The sequence below is a fragment of the Bos taurus genome, chromosome 1 (genome assembly GCF_002263795.3).
Source record: "Bos taurus isolate L1 Dominette 01449 registration number 42190680 breed Hereford chromosome 1, ARS-UCD2.0, whole genome shotgun sequence".
Lineage (NCBI taxonomy): Eukaryota > Metazoa > Chordata > Mammalia > Artiodactyla > Bovidae > Bos > Bos taurus.
Window position 1 is genome coordinate 109,392,596 of NC_037328.1, and position 21,914 is coordinate 109,414,509.

General features: G+C 37.9%; 1 protein-coding gene and 1 long non-coding RNA gene across 3 annotated transcripts in view; both read right to left on the bottom strand.

The window, feature by feature from the left end:
- The window catches only part of LOC132345777 (uncharacterized), a 48,383-nt gene extending 40,624 nt beyond the window's left edge, over window positions 1-7,759 (bottom strand). Inside the window, exon 1 of the long non-coding RNA XR_009495328.1 lies at window positions 7,067-7,759. This is a non-coding gene — a long non-coding RNA (uncharacterized lncRNA). The remainder of the gene's footprint in view (window positions 1-7,066) is intronic.
- The window catches only part of RSRC1 (arginine and serine rich coiled-coil 1), a 447,324-nt gene extending 426,117 nt beyond the window's left edge, over window positions 1-21,207 (bottom strand). The window contains exons 1-3 of one of the 2 annotated variants that reach the window (XM_059876265.1): window positions 21,057-21,207; window positions 8,184-8,379; window positions 7,766-7,891 (exon numbers count right to left, since the gene is read on the bottom strand). In XM_059876265.1, the coding sequence (XP_059732248.1) occupies window positions 7,766-7,891; window positions 8,184-8,377 (320 nt within the window). In that variant the 5' untranslated portion in view covers window positions 8,378-8,379; window positions 21,057-21,207. The remainder of the gene's footprint in view (window positions 1-7,765; window positions 7,892-8,183; window positions 8,380-21,056) is intronic. The other variant, NM_001075404.1, reaches the window with a different exon arrangement.
- Between the last annotated feature and the right edge of the window lie 707 nt (window positions 21,208-21,914).

A 21,914-nucleotide genomic window follows, 5' to 3' on the forward strand; every position in this document is an offset into this window, starting at 1 on the left:
TCTAGAAAAATGTGATAAATGCATACAATAGAATACTATTCAACAATAAAAGCTTTCCTGATAGCTCACTTGGTAAAGAATCTGCCTGCAATGCAGCAGACCCTAGTTCGATTCCTGGGTCAGGAAGATCTGCTGGAGGAGGGACAGGCTACCCACTCCAGTATTCTTGGGCTTCACATGTGGCTCAGCTTGCCAAGACTCCGCCTGCAATGCAGGAGACCTAGATTCGATCCCTGGGTTGGGAAGGTCCCCTGGAGAAGGGAACCTTCTACTCACTCCAGTATTCTGACCTGGAGAATTCCGTGGACTGTATAGTCCATAGGGTTGCAAAGAGTTGGACACTGACTGAGCAACTTTCACTTTCACATTCAACAATAACACCTGACCTGCCTCTTGAGAAACCTGTATGCTGGTCAGGAAGCAACAGTTAGAACTGGACATGGAACAACAGACTGGTTCCAAATAGGAAAAGCAGTACATCAAGGCTGTATATTGTCACCCTGCTTATTTAACTTCTATGCAGAGTACATCATGAGAAATGCTGGGCTGGAAGAAGCACAAGCTGGAATCAAGATTGCCGGGAGAAATACCAATAACCTCAGATATGCAGATGACACCACCCTTATGGCAGAAAGTAAAGAACTAAAGAGCCTCTTGACAAAAGTGAAAGAGGAGAGGGAAAAGTTGGCTTAAAGCTCAATATTCAGAAAACTAGCATCATGGCATCTGGTCCCATCACTTCATGGCAGATCGATGGGGAAACAGTGGAAACAGTGGCTGACTTTATTTTTCTGGGCTCCAAAATCACTACAGATGGTGATTGCAGCCATGAAATTAAAAGACACTTGCTCCTTGGAAGGAAAGTTATGACCAACCTAGACAGTATATTAAAAAGAAGAGACATTACTTTGTCAACAAAGGTCCATCTAGTCAAGGCTATAGTTTTTCCAGTGGTCATGTATGGATGTGAGAGTTGGACTATAAAGAAAGCTGAGTGCCGAAGAATTGATGCTTTTGAACTGTGGTGTTGGAGAAAACTCTTGAGAGTCCCTTGGACTTCAAGGAGATCCAACCAGTCCATCGTAAAGGAATCAGTCCTGAATATTCATTGGAAGGACTGATGTTGAAGCTGAAACTCCAGTACTTTGGCCACCTGATGAGAAGAGCTGACTCATTGGAAAAGACCCTGATGCTGGGAAAGATTGAGGGCAGGAGGAGAAGGGGACGAAAGAGGATGAGATGGTTGGATGGCATCACCTACTTGATGGGCATGGGTTTGGGCGGACTCCGGGAGTTGGTGATGGACAGGGAGGCCTGGCGTGCTGCAGTTCATGGGGTTGCAAAGAGTTGGACACGACTGAGCAACTGAACTGAACTACTGATATACACAACAACATGACTGAATCTCAAAAGTATGCTGAATAGAAATTTTCAACACTCATAAAAAATAACCTACAGCAGAAAAAAGTGAAAACAGTGGTTACCTCTAAGCAGAATGCAAGCAGGAATTAATTGGCAACAACTATGAGGGAAGGCTTGGCACCAAGACCTGATGCTTTCAAACTGTGGTATTGGAGAAGACTCTTGAGAGTCCCATGGACTGCAAGGAGATCAAACCAGTCAATCCTAAAGGAAATCAACCCTGAATATTCATTGGAAGGACTGATGCTGAAGCTGAAACTCCAGTACTTTGGCCACCTGATGCGAAGAGCTCACACATTAGAAAAGACTCATGCTGGGAAAGATGGAAGACAGGAGAAGGTGATGACAGAGGATGAGATGGTTGGATGGCATCACTGACTCAATGGATTAGAGTTTGAGCAAGCTCCAGGAGATGGTAAAGGACAGGGAAGCCTTGCATGCTGGAGTCCATAAAGTCACAAAGAGCTGGACATGACTCAGTGACTGAACAACAACAATGAGGGAATTTTCTGGGTAACAGTAATGCATGTTGGCAGGTAATGCATGCATCAGAACTTAGCAAGTATATGCTTAGAATTTGTGCATTTCAATGTATATAAATTTTGCCTCAAAGAGAAATTTGTTTTTGTTTTCAAAAGGAAAAATTTATAAAGAAATACTAAACTCTACTTACTGATAAGCATGCTAAAGATTTAAGGGGAAAGCCTACTAATGTCTGCAACTGGTAATGCATAAAAAAATTAGGATATTTTAATGGATAGAGAGAAATAGATAAATGAGTAAGTTGTAAAGTAAAAAAAAAAAAAAAAATGGCAATCAAGGTGATAGATATATGGGTCTTCACTGCAAAATTCTATTTTGCTCAATGCTTGAAATTTATCACAAAAACATGCTGGAAGGAATCTATGAGATATATTTGAAGCAGCAATTAAAATAAAATTCATTTACTTTAAACACTTAAACACTTTTATCAATAGAAATGAGGCAGAAATATAAATAATTAGCAGTTCAAAGACTTGAACAACAAACTAAACCAAAGAAAGCACAAAGCAGAAAATAAGAATAAAAGCAGGAACTAATAAGATAGAAAATGGAGAAAAAGATCTAAATAATCAATTTAAATGTTTGCTTTTAAATTAACAAAATAGGCAGTCAACTAACTTAAATAAAGGAGAAAGCATAAATATAAAAAATAATAAGTGACAAGAGGAAAATAAGCATTGAAACAGAAGGAAAAAAGCTTAAATCATAAGAAATTACTTTGCAGATTTCTAGACAAATAAAGTTTAAAATACAGGTGAAATAGTTAATACACCAGAAAAATACAGTTTACCAAAATTAAGTCTATAAGAAATACAAAGTTTAAACTGACCAATTTCTGAAGAAATAAAGTTATCAAAAAATAAAAAAGCACCAGGCCCAGACGGTTTCACAAATCTACAACTCTGAATACCAGAAAACCTTCCCAATTCTTTTTATGAAGCAAGAATAATAAGTAATAACTGATAAACACAGTACAAAAAAAAAAAAGACCAACATCACATATGACTGTAATTGTAAAAGTACTCACCTTAAAAATTAGTGAACACATTAAGAAAATACTACACAAGGAACAACTAAGATTTAATCCAGAAAACCAAGATCAGTTCCTTAAGATCTAAGGGGGGAAAAAAAACTTGATTCTATTCACAGATGATGAAAAAGCCTTCAACAAAATTCAATATCCATTCCTGGAAAAAATAAAAACAAAGTTACAGATCCTCTCTGAACATGATCATATATATATATATATATATATATATATATATATATATATAATATTATATTATATTATCATATATATATATATATATTCATATAATCATATAAATAAATCCCCATGGGATTCTCCAGGTAAGAATACTGGAGTGGGTTGCCATTTCCATCTCCAGTATTCTTGCCTGGAGAATCCCATGTAGAGAGGAACCTGGTAGATTACAGTCACTGAGGTCACAAAAAATCTGACATGACTTAGCGACTGGGCACAGGTGCATTTACACTAAAATCAGGAAAAAGATAAGGATGTATATCACCTCCTCTGGTATTCAATATTTTACTGGAAGTAAAAGCCAATGTAATTAGATGAGAGAAAGCAAACGGAAGAATAAAAATTGGAAAAGAAGCAAAATCATATCTATTTGCAGAGAATATGACACTATGTGACAAACCCTAGAGAATCAATACTAAAACTAATTCAAACAATAAAAGAACTGAGTAAGGTAGCAGGGTGTAAAATTAACATAATCCATACTACCCAAAATAATATACAGATTCAATGCAATCTCTATCAAAATTCCAATGGTATTTTCACAGAAGTAGAACAATCCAAAAAATTTGTATGGAAACACAAAAAAACCTCAATAGCCAAACAATCTTGAGAAAAAAGAAAAAGTTGGAGGAATTGTGCTTCCCGATTTCAATCTATATTACAAAGCTATAATCATCAAAACAATATAGGTTTGGCCTAAAAACAAACACATAGATCAGTGGAAAATAGACAGCCCAGAAATGAAACCACACTTACACGGGTAATTAATTTACAACAAAGAAGATAAGAACATACACTAAGGGAAAGACAACCTCTGCAATAAGTGGTGTAGAAAAACTGGACAATTACATGCAAAATAATCAAAGTGGACTATTTTTCATACCATACACAAACATACACTGAAAATGGATTAACGGTTTAAATGTAAGATTTGAAACCATAAAACTTCTAGAAGAAGCAGTATGCTTTTTTGACATTGGTCCTAGCAATATTTTTTGGACAAGTCTCTTTGAGCAAAGGAAACAAAAGCCAAAATAAACAAATAGGACTACAGAAAACTAAAAAACTTTCGCACAACAAAGGAAACTATCAACAAAACAAAAAGGCAGCCTACTGAATTGTAGAAGATATTTGCAAATGATATATCTGATAACTGGTTAATATCCAAAATATACAATGAACTCATACAACTTAACATCAACAAAACAAACTAGACTACAAAATAGGCAGAGGACCCAAACAGACATTTTTTCAAAGACATACAGATGACCAACAGACACGTGAAAAGATGCTCAATATCACTAATCATGAGGAAAATGCAAATCAAAACCACAATGAGATAGCCTCTCACACCTGTCAGAATGGCTTTAATCAAAAGAAAACAAATAACATGTTGCCAAGGATGTACTTTGGTGGGAATGTAAATTGATACAGGCACCTCAAAAAAAATTCAGCAATTCTACTTTGAGGTAAGTTTGTTTTTTATAGTGGTACATATAAGCAGTTCTGTAACTACATTCTGTGTATTCTAAAATTGAGGAAATAAGTAAATATACTGTGAATAACAGTAGGCTTCTCACTGTTGTAAAAGGAAGTGATATGATACATGTCACAACTTGAGTACTTTGAGAAGAACATAAAAATTGCACTAAAAAGCAAAATCATCAATTACTCTATAACTAATCCATGGAAACTTGCAGCAAACTTTAAATATTTGACTTCTCTCTTCCTGCCATCCCTCAAAACATGCTTCATCTTTCAATTACTTTTTAGACATGTAACAACAAAGTTTTGTGAAAGTATTTGACTTCTCATGACTGATATCACTCTTTTATTAAAAAGCACAGAGATCATTAACAAAATTTAGAATCACAGAGTACTACACTTTTTCTTTGAAAAACTCACTACAGTTGACCCTTGAACAATGTGGGTTTGAACTGTGAAGATTTTTTGAACTGTAGATCTTTTTTCAATAAATACTACAGTACTATATAAAACTGCAGCTGGCCGGATATGTAGATGCAGAACTGTGGAGAGGGAAGGCCACTATGGGACCCAAGCATCTTCAGACTTTGGAATCGGCAGCAGGTCCTGGAATCAATCTCCTAAAGATACTGAGGAACAAATGTACCTACATCTTCTGTATTTAAAGTAAAGCCTTAATTAACTAAACTTTTCAAGAAATGAGTTGCTTAATTTTCTTGTTAAATTAAGATTAACCTAGAAACTCTTTCAGTTTAAACATTTTGAAGAACAAAGTCTTAAAATACATTTTCCAAAATTATGTCATGTATCAAACATGGATAGAAGTATTTTCTCAAAACATAGTGATTTTCAACGTCTCCAGACTATTTGGTTATTGCAGTTATATGCTGAAGTAAGTGTCATTATAAGAGATACAACAGACTGAGAAATTGCTATTTTGAATAAACCTCTGAACTTGTTTCCTCATATACAAAATGCAGGTATAAACCTGCATGACAGCCTGACAGGGTTACAAAACTCAAAACCAGTAGTAAAATGAATGTGTGCTGGATAGTTTGTTGCTGACTAGACACCACTGCCATTTCTTTTCAGACCTTCCTTGCACTGTAAAATAGAAGAAATTAACCTCTCCAGATTCCCATCTGGACGCAGTTGCAGGTAGATACTTGAGAAGAGAAGCAGCCTCCAGGTAAGTAGTTTCTTGAGAACTACACACTTTGGTGCTACAAAGCTAGAGTTCTTAAAAGTTCTTAAAAAAATAAGCAGCTTCCATACTTCAGGCTAAAATAATCAGTAATAGCTTCCCTAATTCCCTGAGCCCTTCCAAAAGTTATATAAGCCTTTAATTCCCCAAGTTAAAAGCCTGATGCTTGGAACCCAGTGGCTTGCATTTTCCAAATCAAACTGTGTTTGACTTATAAGGTGTATGTGAAAATGCTCTACAAACTAAAAAAGACAATACAAAAGCATGGATTATTATTTCCGTTCTCCCTGATAGGAAATTTCAGTTGAAGTTGTTTTCTGATAATCAGTTTCTAAAAGCAATGTTTGGTACCAAAAGATTCCCCTGCAAGAGTTTACGATATATGAGAATAACAACATAATATTCATAATGCAACTTTTACGAATCAGGAGTCAAATGTGATGGTGGATGAGAAAGGATGGATTAAATGTGACTTGGGAGTGAAAAGGTAAAAATTAAGAAATGATTTAAGGAAGAGAATTAAAGATTAAACAGACCTGAACACTAAAGGGGTAGGAAAACTTAAATTGGAAACAATATAAGAAACTGGAAGAAAGAGCATGCTCAGATAAACAAACCAAGCAACTCAGAGGCATGGATGGAGAACAAAAGGCATGTAACACAAAGTGGCTTCCTTTCATGTTGAGTGTGTACAAAGGAGAGGGGGCTGGGGCCAAGTAGTAGTACAAGGCCGGAAAAGCTAAACATTTGGACTTGACTATTATTATCCAACTTCAGATTCAGAGAGACTTGTAGAATTTTATGCCTAAACAAAATCATGCTGCGAATTAACATACTGCCAAAACTAGAGCCTAACAGGATACAAAACTACACAAAAGAAACTGCTTTTCCTAAAACACTGTTTTTGTCCTAACACTCTTCTTCTCAAAAACGGTGGGCCCTCCTTACCATGGTTCCCATCCTATTCAACCATATCTTCTAGCATTACCCAAAACATACAACTCTTTCCAGATAGACTACACTCTGTATTACTGGCCCTTGAGCACAGCCAGAAAATGCAAGTGGAATGACATCAGGTACTAACTAGTTCTGCCGCTATAACAAAGTACCATATACCGGGAAGCTTAAACAACAGAAATGTATCTCACAAAGGCCGTAAAGTCAAAGATCAATATGCCAGCTGATCTGGTTCCTGATAAGGGCTCCCCTCCTGGTTTGTAGATGGCCACTTTTTCAGTGTCTCACATGGCCTTTCCTTTGACTGTATGCTCAAAGAGAGAGAAAGATCTCTCTCTCTCTTCTTATAAGGCCACCAGCCCTGTTGGATTAGGGCCCCACCCACCTTTATGACTTTAACTTTAATTACCTCCATAAAGGCCCTGTCTCCAAACACAGTTACACTGGGGGTCGAAACTTCAACATGAATTCAGCAGGGACACAGTCACTCCAAAATACACTGGATTATTTCTAAGGCTAAACCTTAAGAGATTTTGCAGCTTCTGTTCTTACGTTCTTGAAATACTTCCTCTATCATGCGAAAAAGCCCAGCCATTCCTATCAAAGGATGAAAAGCCACAGGGAAACTAAGGCACCCACCCCCCACCCGACCCCCTGCTGCTGAGTCAACAGCCAACACCAAATGCCAGATACGTGAATGGAGCCACACTGCACCATCCAGTTTCAATGAAGCTATCAGAAAGCTACAACCACATGCGTGACCCTAGGTAAAACTAACAGAAATGCCAGGTAAGCTGAGTCAGAATTGTAAAATGGAGGGAAAAATAAATGATTATTGCTTTAAGTCACTAAATTTTGTTACAAAGCAGTAAATAGTTGATATGGCATACCTTCTTGTTCTACTTTTTGACCTAGACCTCTGAACTCTGTATGATTTTCCTCGACCCCTTGAACGACTTTGACTTCGTTTTCTTCTAGAGCCATAAGAAGAGCTACTGCTTGATCGATGTCTGCGTCTGAAAAAGAACATAATCAAATATTACTTGCCTTCAAAATGTTACTAGATACTATGTTATGAGAACTATACTGGTTTATAGGCTTATCTACAAAGAATAGACAAAGGATGAAGACCTCTGGGCTAGGTCTGGAAGAAAACAAAATAAAATCTTTGGGTTGAGACTTAAACCTCATAAATATATAACTACAAAAAGAAAAATATTTTACCCATAAAATTTCAAAGTACAAAACCATATGAATTCTAAGGAATGTCACTCTTGCTACTACATAAGTAAAAATTACAAAAATCACCTTCTATCATAAGAATGTGAGCGAGGCTGAAGATCTCTGGACCAAGATCTTGACTTTGACCTTGATCTCCTTCCACCTTTCTTTCGGCTGTACGTTCTACTATCTGAAGAACTACTGGAAGAAGATCGTCTACGGTGTTTCTTTTTTCTCTTGCTTCTGCTTTCTTCTTCAGTATCTGATGACCGGCGGCCCATTTCTACAGGTTTAAATTCAAAGAAAATTATTTCCAACATAATGGAACAATGGATGAAATTTAATATAGTAATTTTTTTGTATCTGTAAAAATTTTAAATGTCTTAGTAAAGTAAAATTTAAATGTACCAATCTTAACAAGACATGTGAAACAGCTCCAGTACAGTCTTCTAGCACTATCAGTTTACTGTTTTCACAATTTATGAATAAAGTAAACTCGTCCTAAATTTTTTTAAATGTCTCCAAAACTGGCAACCCTGAGGGTGGTTCCTTACAACAATTTTCTTATAGTTCAAGTTGCATTTATCATTAATTATATGATACTTGGTTCAGGGATCAACTATCTAATCTTATATTCTCACATTCCCTAAAGATAAAAGATATTTTACTATCTTTTACAGTTAAACTTTCCTAACTGAAAATTGTAAAATTTTCATCTCTGTTCAAGCTATCAGAAATTTTTTATCTCTGTTTCTTTCCAAGGCAAACCATTCAAAATCACGGTAATCTAAGTCTCTGCCCCAACCAGTAACGCTGAAGAAGCTGAAGTTGAACGGTTCTATGAAGACCTACAAGACCTTCTAGAACTAACACCCAAAAAAGATGTCCTTTTCATTATAGGGGACTGGAACGTATAGAAAGTAGGAAGTCAAGAAACACCTGGAATAACAGGCAAATTTATCCTTGGAGTACAGAATGAAGCAGGGCAAAGGCTAATAGAGTTCTGCCAAAAGAACGCACTGGTCATAGCAAACACCTTCTTCCAACAAAACAAGAGAATACTCTATGCATGGACATCACCAGATGGTTGACACAGAAATCAGACTGATTATATTCTTTGCAGCCAAAGATGGAGAAGCTCTATACAGTCAGGAAAAACAAGACTGAGAGCTGACTGTGGCTCAGATCATGAACTCCTTATTGCCAAATTCAGACTTAAATTGAAGAAAGTGGGGAAAACCACTAGACCATTCAGGTATGACCTAAATCAAATCCTTTATGACTATACAGTGGAAGTAAGAAGTATTTTTAAGGGTCTAGATCTAATAGTCAGAGTACCTGATGAACTATGGATGGAGGTTTGTGACATTGTACAGGAGACAGGAATCAAGACCATGCCCAAGAAAAAGAAAGGCAAAAAAGCAAAATGACTGTCTGAGGAGGCCTTACAAATAGCTGTGAAAAGAAGCAAAGTGAAAAGCAAAGGAGAAAAGGAAAGATATATACCCATTTGAATGCAGAGTTCCAAAGAACAGCAAGGAGAGATACAAAAGCCTTCCTCAGCAATCAGTGCAAAGAAATAGAGGAAAACAACAGAATGGGAAAGACTAGAGTTCTCTTCAAGAAAATTAGAGATACCAAAGGAACATTTCATGCAAAGATGGGCACAATAAAGGACAGAATTGGCAGGGACCTAACAGAAGCAGAAGATATTAAGAAGAGGTGGCAAGAATACACAGAAGAACTGTACAAAAAAGATCTTCATGACCAAGATAATCACGATGGTGATAATCACTTACCTAGAACCAGACATCCTGGAATGTGAAGTCAAGTGGGCCTTAGGAAGCATCACTATGAACAAAGCTAGTGGAGGTGATGGAATTCCGGTTGCTGCTGCTGCAGCTTCAGTCGTGTCCGACTCTGTGTGACCCCAGAGACGGCAGCCCACCAGGCTCCCCTGTCCTTGGGATTCTCCACGCAAGAACACTGGAGTGGGTTGCCATTTCCTTCTCCAATGCATGAAAGTAAAAAGTGAAAGTGAAGTCGCTCAGTCCTGTCCAACTCCTAGCGACCCCATGGACTGCAGTGCACAAGGCTCCTCCATCCATGGGATCCTCCAGGCAAGAGTACTAGAGTGGGGTGCCATTGCCTTCTCCAGGAATTCCAGTTGAGCTATTTCAAATCCTGAAAGATGATGCTGTGAAACTGCTGCATTCAATATGCCAGCAAATTTGGAAAACTCAGCAGTGGCCACAGGACTGGAAAAGGTCAGTTTTCATTCCAACCCCAAAGAATGGCAGTGCCAAACAATGCTCAAACTACCACACAATTGTACTCATCTCACACACTAGTAAAGTAATGCTTAAAATTCTCCAAGCCAGGCTTCAACAGGATATGAACCGTGAACTTCCAGATGTTCAAGCTGGATTTAGAAAAGGCAGAGGAACCAGAGATCAAATTGCCAACATCCGCTGGATCATCGAAAAAGCAAGAGAGTTCCAGAAAAACATTTATTTCTGCTTCATTGACTATGCCAAAGCCTTTGACTGTGTGTATCACAACAAACTGTGGAAAATACCTCAAGAGATGGGAATATCAGACCACCTGACTTGCCTCTTGAGAAACCCGTATGCAGGTCAGGAAGCAACAGTTAGAACTGGACATGGAACAACAGACTGGTTCCAAATAGGAAAAGGAGTACGTCAAGGCTGTATATTGTCACCCTGCTTATTTAACTTCTATGCAGAGTACATCATGAGAAACGCTGGGCTGGAGGAAGTACAAACTGGAATCAAGATTGCCGGGAGAAATATCAATAACCTCAGATATGCAGATGATACCACCCTTATGGCAGAAAGTGAAGAAGAACTAAAAAGCCTCTTGATGAAAGTGAAAGAGGAAAGTGAAAAAGTTGGCTTAAAGCTCAACATTCAGAAAACAAAGATCATGGCATCCAGTCCCACCACTTCATGGCAAATAGATGGGGAAACAGTGGCTGGCTTTATTTTTCTGGGCTCCAAAATCACTGCAGATGGTGACTGCAGCCATGAAATTAAAAGACTCTTACTCCTTGGAAGGAAAGTTATGACCAACCTAGACAGCATATTAAGAAGCAAAGACATTACTTTGCCAACAAACGTCCATCTAGTCAAGGCTATGGTTTTTTCAGAGGTCATGTATGGAGGTGAGAATTGGACTATAAAGAAAGCTGAGTGCCGAAGAATTGATGCTTTTGAACTGTGGTGTTGGAGAAGACTCTTGAGAGTCCCTTGGACTGCAAGGAGATCCAACCAGTCCATCCTAAAGGAGATCAGTCCTGAATAGTCATTGGAAGGACTGATGCTGAAGCTGAAACTCCAGTACTTTGGCCACCTCATGTGAAGAGCTGACTCATTTGAAAAGACCCTGATGCTGGGAAAGATTGAGGGCAGGAGGAGACGGGGAGGACAGAGGATGAGATGGTTGGATGGCATCACTGACTCGATGGACATGGGTTTGGATGGACTCCGGGAGTTGGTGATGGACAGGGAGGCCTGGCATGCTGCGGTTCATGGGGTCGCAAAGAGTCAGACTGAACTGAACTGAATTGAAAATTCTAAAATTTCAAATGGATAAGACCTCATTAATCATCAACAAAGTGCAAACTGAAACAATACACCATTATCATGTAACTCATAAAATATGAGAAAGGAAATGTTAACTAATGTACCAAAGTTGATGAAGTATTGTTAACTAAAATATCAAAAATGAAGTCTAACTGTTCACATTGCTAGTACCCATAAAAGTGGTGAAAAAATCCTTCCAGAAAGCAATTAAACAATTTAAATAAAGAGTTTTAAAAATGTTGATGCTTCTTTGACAAAGCAATCTTATTTCTAGGCATATATCTGCAAAGTTTTCCTTAAAAGATATATTCATGAAGATATTCATTGTAGCATTATCTAAAACTGTATGTACAGAGGGCTTCCTTGGTGGCTTAATGGTAATGAATCCACCTACCAATGCAAGAGACATGGGTTTGACCCCTGATCCAAGAGGATACCACATGCCCCGGAGCAACTAAGCCCGTGCCCCACAACCCCTGAGTGTGCTCTAGAAACCGGGAACCACAGCTACTGAGCCCATAAGCGACAGCTGCTGAGCACACTAGAGTCTGTGCTCCAAAACAAGAGAAGTCACCACAATAAGAAGACCATGTACTGCAAGAAGAGAAAAGCTTCTGCAGAAACAAAGATCCAGCACAGCCAAAAACAAATACAATAAACAAATACAATTAAAACTGCATGTAGAGAGACCACAATGTAAGAAAATATATGCATATGAGTAAAAGCAAAAATGAAGACAAGTGATAAATATTTAAGTAAGGAAATTGGGTAATTTTTTTCTCTTTTTTAACTGTATTCTATATGGCTATGGTATATTTACTATACAAAAGAAAAAACATATAGAATATAAAGTTTTTATATTTAGACAATAACTGATAAGAAGCCTACTTGTCTTACTTTAAAGTTAGATTCTCATATGGAATCTTATTTTTTTACTAAAATAGATATTAGCTATCTTTGGATGTCACATAAAACCAAGATCCATCTTTCCTAATAGGTAGGATAGTTAATGAATCAGATAAACAAAAATCTCACACTTCATCTTAATATTTATTTAAATTAAGTTAAATATCATTACTCTAAAAAAAAGCAATACATTAAATTACAGCTTTGTTTTCAGAACCAAGTGAGCCATCCCTTCCTTGACTATAATGCAATTCTAGTTGAAAGTCACTGTTGTAACTCAATTCAAAACTTAAAGCTATTTACCTGGAGCCAGAATTAGACTTTAAATATAGTTCTGAACCTCAAAGCTGTTCACATTTCTAACATTTCACAGTTCAACTGAACATTGGAAAAACTTGGTTTTGAAAAGCTCAGTAAATCACTAGCACATCTAAGCCAGTTTCCTCATTGAAAACAAAACTGCACTTCATGTAAGATCACCATGATCCTCTCCAGCTCTCAAAATACTACAATTATGAAATCTTATATATACATACAGTATATATGTACATACATACATATATATTTAAATGTGTGTATATAATAAACTAAAGATCCTCTTGATGAGAGTAAAAGAGGGGAGTGAAAAAAGCTGGCTTAAAGCTCAACATTCAAAAAACAAAGACCATGGCATCCAGTCCCATCACTTTATGGCAAACAGATGGGGAAAAAGTGCAAACAGTGACAGGTTTTTTCTTGGGCTCCAAAATCACTGCGGACAGAGACTGTATCCATGAAATTAAAAGACGCTTGCTCCTTGGAATAAAAGCTACGACAATCCTAGACAGCTTATTACAAAGCAGAGACATCACTTTAGCACCAAAGGTCCACACAGTGAAAGCTATGGTTTTTCCCATAGTCACGTACAGATGTGAGAGTTGGACCATAAAGAAGCCTAAGCACCAGTGCCAAAGAATCAATGTTTTCGAAACATGGTGCTGCAGAAGTTCTTGAGAGTCCCTTGGACTGCAAGGAGATCAAACCAGTCAATCCTAAAGGAAATCAACCCTGAATATTCATTGGAAAGAATGATGCTGAAGCTGAAACTCCAATACTTTGGCCACCTGATACAAAGAGCCAACTCACTGGAAAAGACCCTGATGCTGGGAAAGACTGAGGGCAAGAGGAGAAGGAGGTAACAGAGGATGAGACAGTTGGCTGGCATCACTGACTCAATGAACATGAATATGAGCAAACTCCAAGAGACAGTGAAGTCAGGGAAGCCTGGCATACTGTAGTTTATGGGGTCGCAAAGAGTCAGACACGACTTAGTGACTAAAAACAACAATAACATGTATTTACATATTTATATCCATATAGCCATTATATATCATATATAACCACATATCTCTGTATATGTATATATGTATGTATATACGTATATATGTATTTCATTAAGGAATTTGTATATAATTGATAATATTGATCATCTAAGCATTCTAATTTCCTTTTTCTTTCTTTCTTGTTTCAACCTTTAAACAGTTAAGAATTTTCTCTACTTGCAAATAACCAAATTAAGATGGGTTTTTATTTATTACCTGGTTTAAAAAATACTAACATTATAGTAAAGGATAAAAAAGTATAAAGAGGATAAACAAGACCAGAGGAGAAAACTACAGGAACAGTAGACAAGATATGTCAACAAATTTTTAGCAAATAAAAAACAGATGCAGGATTTAGAACTAAGAATGCTGAACATCAAGCAACTGCAGAGATTTCCAATTGAAGAAAAGCCAATTCACATAGCAAAAATCAGAAAGGATCAGGAATTTGAGACACCAGATACCACAGCAGGCACAATGAGGCACAGAACTAAAAAACAAAGGAATTGGTTGAAATTCTATAAAAGAAGTAATTGCTCAGGTCCCCTATGCCATTCAACCAGATCAGTTCAGTTCAGTCGCTCAGTTGTGTCCGACTCTTTGCGACCCCATGAATCACAGAACACCAGGCCTCCCTGTCCATCACCAACTCCCAGCGTTTACCCAAACTCATGTCCATTGAGTCGGTGATGCCATCCAGCCATCTCATCCTCTGTTGTCCCCTTTTCCTCCTGCCCCCAATCCCCCCCAGCATCAGAGTCTTTTCCAATGAGTCAACACTTCACATCAGGTGGCCAAAGTACTAGAGTTTTAGCTTCAGCATCATGGGGGACTGCTATTCCCCATTCCCAGAAGGAGAGGTGGTTTATTTTAGAAAAATGATGAAACAGTGAAGCACCAGGTCCAGGGGTACAGGAAAAGAGGGCAGAGAAATGTTCCACTAAAAGTTAAAGGGATTAAGTGAACCATCTAACAGTAAATACTGTCACCTGTGTGGACTTCCCTGGTGGCTCAGACAGTAAAGCGCCTGTCTACAATGCAGGAGACCCTGCTTCGAGCCCTGGGTTGGGAAGATCCTCTGGAGAAGGAAATGGCAATCCACTCCAGTACCATTGCCTGGAAAATCCCATGGACAGAGGAGCTTGGTAGGCTATAGTCCATGGGGTCGCAAAGAGTCTGACACGACTGAGCAATTTCACTTCACTTTGTGTGTACTTGGCTCCAAGAATTCAGAGTATTCTTTTCTCCAAAAACTAAACAGTACCTGGAAGAAGCCATATTAAAACCAAGTCCACCAGTTAACAAGCCCAAACCTTAAACACAGCAAACTTTTTTTTTAATACTTCTTTTTGCTTTGGCCATGCCACACGGCTTGTGGGATCTTAGTTCCTTGACCAGGCACCAAACCCGTGTCCTCAGCAGCAAGAGTATGGAGTCTTAACCACTGAAATTCCCCACAGTAAACTTTCTTCTACAAAGGTTTCTTCTGGTAACTTTTTAGTAATTATACAACAAAAGAAAACAAATCACATGATGAAACTCTTCATCATAAGAGACAGAAGCCAAGCAGAAAAACAAGCAACTCATAGTAAGCCAGGAACATGCAAGAAAACTTCAAACAAAACACTATCCTCAGAAATGTATGAGAAGATGATCCAAACAAGAATAGGAGGAACAGCCATAGAATAGGAGAGAAATCTTGGAATTTAAACAAACAATAAGTTGTAAGTAACACAATAGGGTCAGAGGATACTATCAAAGGGCTCATGAAAAGTAGAAAGAAAAAGATTAAAAAAATAGGAGGTAAAAGAGGATCAACCCAGGAAGTCCAATATCCAATTAATATATATTCCAGAAAGAAACAGAGCATAGAAAACAGAAAACTATCCAAAGAATAATTTTTAAAATTTACAGAATTGAAAGACATGAATTGCCCTAAGTCCCTGGGACAATGAATTTGAGAAGACCTATACCTGACATACCTCATAAAACTACAGAAACGAGAAATACAAAGAAGAACCTAGAAACTTCTAAAGGTAAAAAATGGTAAAAGCCATAGGGCTTCTCAGCAGCAACACAGCAAACAATGGAGACTTGCCTTCAGAGTTTTAATTGAAAATCATTTTCAAACTAGAATGTATATTCAGCTGAAGCATAGATCTAATATGAGATCAGAATAAAGACATTTTCAGATATGCAAGGGCTCCAATTATACCTTAAGCTCATCCTTTTTTAGGAAGGTATTGAAGGATGTGCTCCAACAGAAAGACAGAGTGAATAAAGATGACCCAGATTCAGAAATAACACTTGAGATAGGTTAAGAAGTCCCAGAGTGATAGCATGCCAAGGTATAAGGAATACATCAATGAACAAGAGTGAAAAATCCTTGCCCTCAAGGAGTTTACATTCTAGTTTAATAGTAGTTCCCAATCGGTTCTGTAGACCCCAGGTTATTCCTAAGACCTGAAGGGATCCAACCAGCCAAAACTAGTTTTATTACGACGCTAAAACTTGATTTACCTTTTTACTGTGTTGACTTTTGTGCTGATGATGTAGAAGCAGTGGTAGGCAAAATTGCTGGTGCTTTAACAGGAATCAAGGTAATGGGACCAAACTACTAACAGTCACTGAATTCTTCACTGCAATATACAGTTGTTGTTGTTGTTTTTTAAAGAAAGGCAGTTTCACTTAGGTATGTCCTTGATAAAGCAGTAAAATCATTAATTCTATAAATTTCAACCCTTGAGAACACATCTTAATATTCTGTGTGATGAAATAGGAAACACAGAAACTAAAGAACAACAGGTTATCTTGAGGAAACATTTGTGCAGCTGAATAACAAGTTGAACTAGCTGCTTTTATTGTGAAACACTATTTAAAAGAACTGACTGTGATTATTCAGACATGGGCATGTGACATTTTCTCAAGAATGAATTAAAGGAGTCTATCCTTTAAGGAAACTGTCAATTTGTTGCCAGTGATAAAATCTGATCTCTCAATTAACGAATATATATGGAATCTAGAAAAATGTTACTGATGAACCTATTTGTAGGGAAGGAATGGAGAGGCAGATGGAGAGAACAAACGTGTGGACACAGCAGAGGAAAGAAAGGATGAGACAGACTGAGAAAGTGGTATTGACATTTATACACTATCATGTGTAAAACAGCTAGTGGTAAGTTCCTATATAACACAGGGAGCCCAGTCTGGCACTCCGTGATGACCTAGAGGGATGGGATAGGGTAGGTAAGGGAGGCAATATATATAATTATGACTGATAATGCATTGTTCTATGGCAGAAACCAACACAACATTGTAAAGCAATTTGCCTCCAATTTAAAAATAGATTAAAAATAAAATATAATACTAACACAAAAAAATTTGAGCGCTCAAACAAAAATCAAAGTGTTGGATAACTTGTATTTGTCACCATGAGACTGACAGCTTCTCAGCACTTACAGATTTCTTTGAGGAGGTCAATGGTGATATTAACAAATTGGAATTTTTTAATTATATAATGAAAAGTTTGTCTATATTTAGAAGCTACACATAACTCACTGAACCAGTATTTTCCAATAAGCCAATGTACGATGTCACAGACTCATGTTATGAGTAAAATATCCATTCAGGGTAGGAGACAAACCGATAGACTTTAATGTAACAGAGCATGAAAAGGTCATTGACATCGTTTCAAATACCACATTGCAACAAATGTTTAAGAAACTACTACCTGTCAAGTTATGGCACAGTATTAAGGAAGTAATTATCTGAAAAGGGTATTAAAATACTATTTTTTCCAACAGCATTATCTGTGTGAAATCCGGATTTTCTTCATATAATTCATTCAAAAAGTCATCACAATAGACTGAATGTGAAAGCAGATACAAGAATCCAGTTGTCTTCTATTAAGCCAGACAGTAGAGATTTGCTGTCTGGAAAGGAAAAATAATGCCACTTTTTTCACTTTTGTTTTGGAAAATATAGCTATCTTGCACATCAAATATGTTATTTATGTTACCAAGTAATGGATTTATTACTGTTATTTGTATGTGGACTAATTAATAAATACTTCAAATTTTTGTTTTAATTACTAGAAAGGCAATATTTCTAGATATAGCCCATGTAGATAAAAGTCTGTGGGGTTCTCTATAATTTTTAAGCATGTAAAGGGATCTTAAATCTAAAAAGCATGAGACCTACTACTCTAAGGTACCTATAGTCATTTTTATTCTACATTTTCATCCAGCTTAAGTACCTACATAAGGCATAAAGAAGTAGGAAAAAAAGAAAAGGAAATACATCTAATTATGTATCTTGCTGATGACCAAAAAAAGAGACTGAGAGGTGGGTATACATTTTTCTATTCTTTAATGTCAAATAATGTAATTCATCCATATTAGAAGAATGATTACATTTAACTCAGAAAAGTTAATGGAAGATATACAATCCTTCCTTAGAGTAACCAAATGAAAAAATGATTAAAAAATCAGTCATAAATTTATAAATACTTTTTCTGGTGATGCATTTACATTTCAAAAAAATCACACCAAAGTATAATTAATCTCAATAAGAGAAACAAAAAGTCATTACATTTCTTTATTATAAATAAACTCAAATACTTATTCAGAAAAGGAACTGAACACTAAGAACAAATCAAAGGTAGGTCCAAAAACTGTCTTCTCATCAATGACAGTACTGAATTCCTACTCACTACCCTATATACTTATCACTGGATTTCCATAATGTCACTAGCACATAATTTGCTCATTCAAGTCATAGTGGTTGATTTATATTATATCACACACTTCCAGTAAGGAAGAACTGTTTTTATTTAACTCCATTGGTAAGTATAACACATGGCAAGATGCATTAATAGCTCTTGCCAGTAAGAGCAAAGATAAATTGAGCATAGATTTTTAGGAGTCCCAGAACCTAACACTTTTTCAATCCATCTGTAAGCAGAAAAGGCAAATAGGGAGAGAAGGCTCTCAGTTTTCTGTTCTCACTTGTCTCTATTACTTCCTGGTTGCAGTTTCATGGTAATAAACCATATCCAACTAACTCCGATTACAGAATTGAAGCTATAACAATAATGACTACAGTAGGACATCAATTTACAAAATCATCATATTGTAAAGTTTAGGTGATTGACTGAAGATGTAGAAGCCAAAATGCGTCATTCAAAAGAGAGCTTAAAGGCATACACAAGTAGTTCCTTTGTCTGGTAATCAATAAGGTAAAGTAAGCAGTTATCTTTTTCAGAAAGCAGGCAGTTAGAGAGAACAAATATTCCTAAAGGACATGACATTTTATAATTATTTCACCACTACTCATTCTTTAGTTTATCAAACTATAATCTTTTTGATCTTGGACACATGACCAAATAAGGGCAAGGGGGAGGAACAGTCATTTCAATGGGAAATCCACCTCAAAGGTGTAAAGTAAAAATGGGGTTAACATCATTTAACATAGGAAGAAATCCACAAACAAGTACAGAATCACCCAAGGCAATAAAACAACTAAGGTAAAATTCTAGCTTAATGAGCAAAATAAAGCAAATCTCAAGAGGTACAGAATTGTTAAAACATTCCTCCCAGCACAACTAAAAATTTGCAGACTGGCATCTTTTTTCATTAAAGCATTATCAGTCATAGGAATTTCTTCCCAATGGTTTGAAAATAAAAGTGGAAAATACACCAATACATCTAATATAACAATCTTATTAGAGAAGTTTTCCAACTCATAATACAACTGTTTGCTTAGTCAAGCTGGTAAGGCCAATTAGTAAGACTAGGAAGACTAGCCAAGCTGGTAGGTGCCAGCTGCCTTTATTTCAGTTTCAAACATTTTTAGCCCTCTTACTGAAGAATATACAGTAATAAAGTGCTACCACTTAGCAGGAAATCTTTGTCTGCAAAGAAAGTGAATATTTATAGACTCTAGAGCTAAAGGGGCTCTCAAAGGATACCCAGTTTCCCCAGGAGGTTGCACCTGTCATATCTGCTATAATCCTTAAACCCAAAAACCGCATATCTTCCTCACTTAGAGCTTTTATGGCTAAGTCCAAAGACGACAACTGGAAAACTTTTTTGTGACAACATGAAACACTTTTATTTAACTACCTAGTACCTAATCAGTTGAAACACAAGTAAGTTACTGCTAATTCTGGGCGGGCCGGCGGGGGTGGGGGGAGGGGGGTGCGGGGAATGGCCTCCACTGTGCATTTAAAGATATATAACCTCTGAAAGAAAATTAAGGTTGACCTAAAAACAAGAGCAGGCAACATGTATACTAGTGCATAACCTCTCATAGACCATAGACAGCCATGTGCTCTTGGTCTATGACTACAAGTCCTGAAATCAAGGAAAGAGATGAGTATTAAAGGCGAATAAATATAACAAATACATTTATTTGTTAAGGAAGGAAGTCTATGTCATCCTGCATCACCTCTCTTCCCAGCATGCCAGTGTGAGCCAGGAAGGATAGGAGGTGGGGTAGGGGTGGAGGTGCGGATTCGAGTGAGGCAGGGTAAGCTGGAAGAGCAGGCGAATTTAAAGTAGATGTAACACAGTGGATGGGACAGAGTACACCAGGTTGCAGCCTCCTTCTCGCTCCACCCCACCTAAAACTAGTAACCAAACTCCAGTCACATCTTACAAGACAAACCCAGAAACCAAAGGCAGGCTATCAAAGATCAGGGACTGGCGGTGGGGGCGGGAGAAAGAGGTTTTGAGGAGGGAAAGGGTAAAAGAGTAGGCTAACTCTCCCTCACCACCTCTAGACTCAAGGCCTAGCCTGAGGCCTGCGTGCGCGTACAGCCCTATAATCGCCACCACCCTAAGGCCCCAGCTTGGCCCTCAAAAGGTCAGAAGCCGCCAGGTGCCCAGCGCATGCGCACTGCGCTACCCAGCACGCCGCCGGACCGCCAACCCCCTACCCCCACCCGCCTCCCACAGCCGCCGCCGCCGCCGCCGCCGCTGCCTCCAGTACACAAGCAGCGCCAGGCCCGCGCCGCCTCACGCCAGAGTAGGGCCTTGGAACCCCTCAGCTGCGGGCGCTGCCTCTCAGGTCCCGGACGCGGGCATCACCTGGATTCCGGCCTTCGGGCTTACACCTCCAGTAGACTTGCAAGCACCGCAGACCTAGATATGTTTCTTCAAATCTGGGCGCCGCCGGCGCTCACCGAACTTGCTTCAGTTTAAGCTCACCGCCTTCCTGGTTCCACCACCAGGCAGCGTCAGCCGAATTTTCGAGTGCATCGATGGAAGCTGCCAGGCGTTAGGAGAGCCGAAGGAGTGGATTGTCACGCCGCCAATTTTTTGTTTGGTGTTGGTTTTCCGTGCTTGATTATTTGATTTTCTTGTTACCAAAAAGCAATTAAGGTGGCGACGGAAAAGTTTTATTGCCTTAGTAATCGTCGTTATCTCCACAGATAATCAGTAAATAAATCCGCATCATAGGAAGTTATGTTTAAGACACCCACACGTAGCAAAATCGATTATCTCATGCTGGGAGAGGAGGAAACTGGCCCAACAATAATAAATCAAGGGAGTGTGTCTGTATAGCGTCAGAGTCGTTTGTGATTAAATTGTAATGATTTATTTGAAAAACTGCATTAAAAATCGGTGTTTCTTCTGCGCTAAAGGTGAAGGCACAGGCTGGGGACAAATTTTTTTCTCCCATTAAAGTAACTGGTTGGTTGAGGAATGGGAGAAAACTGCCAGAGGCAGGGGCAGGAGGTTTCTTTTGGAAAATAAATCAAATGTGTAGGGGGTTTTGTTGTGATTTAAACCAATACAAATGAAAGCAACTCAGCATTTTCTGTAACTTACACGACTTTATCTGTTCTTGCATGAACATCATTTTTTCCTTATTTAATGTGAAGAAGCGTCGATAAGGAGGTAAACTGTTGGCCTTGGTCTGAGTGAACCAACAAGTGCTGTGTA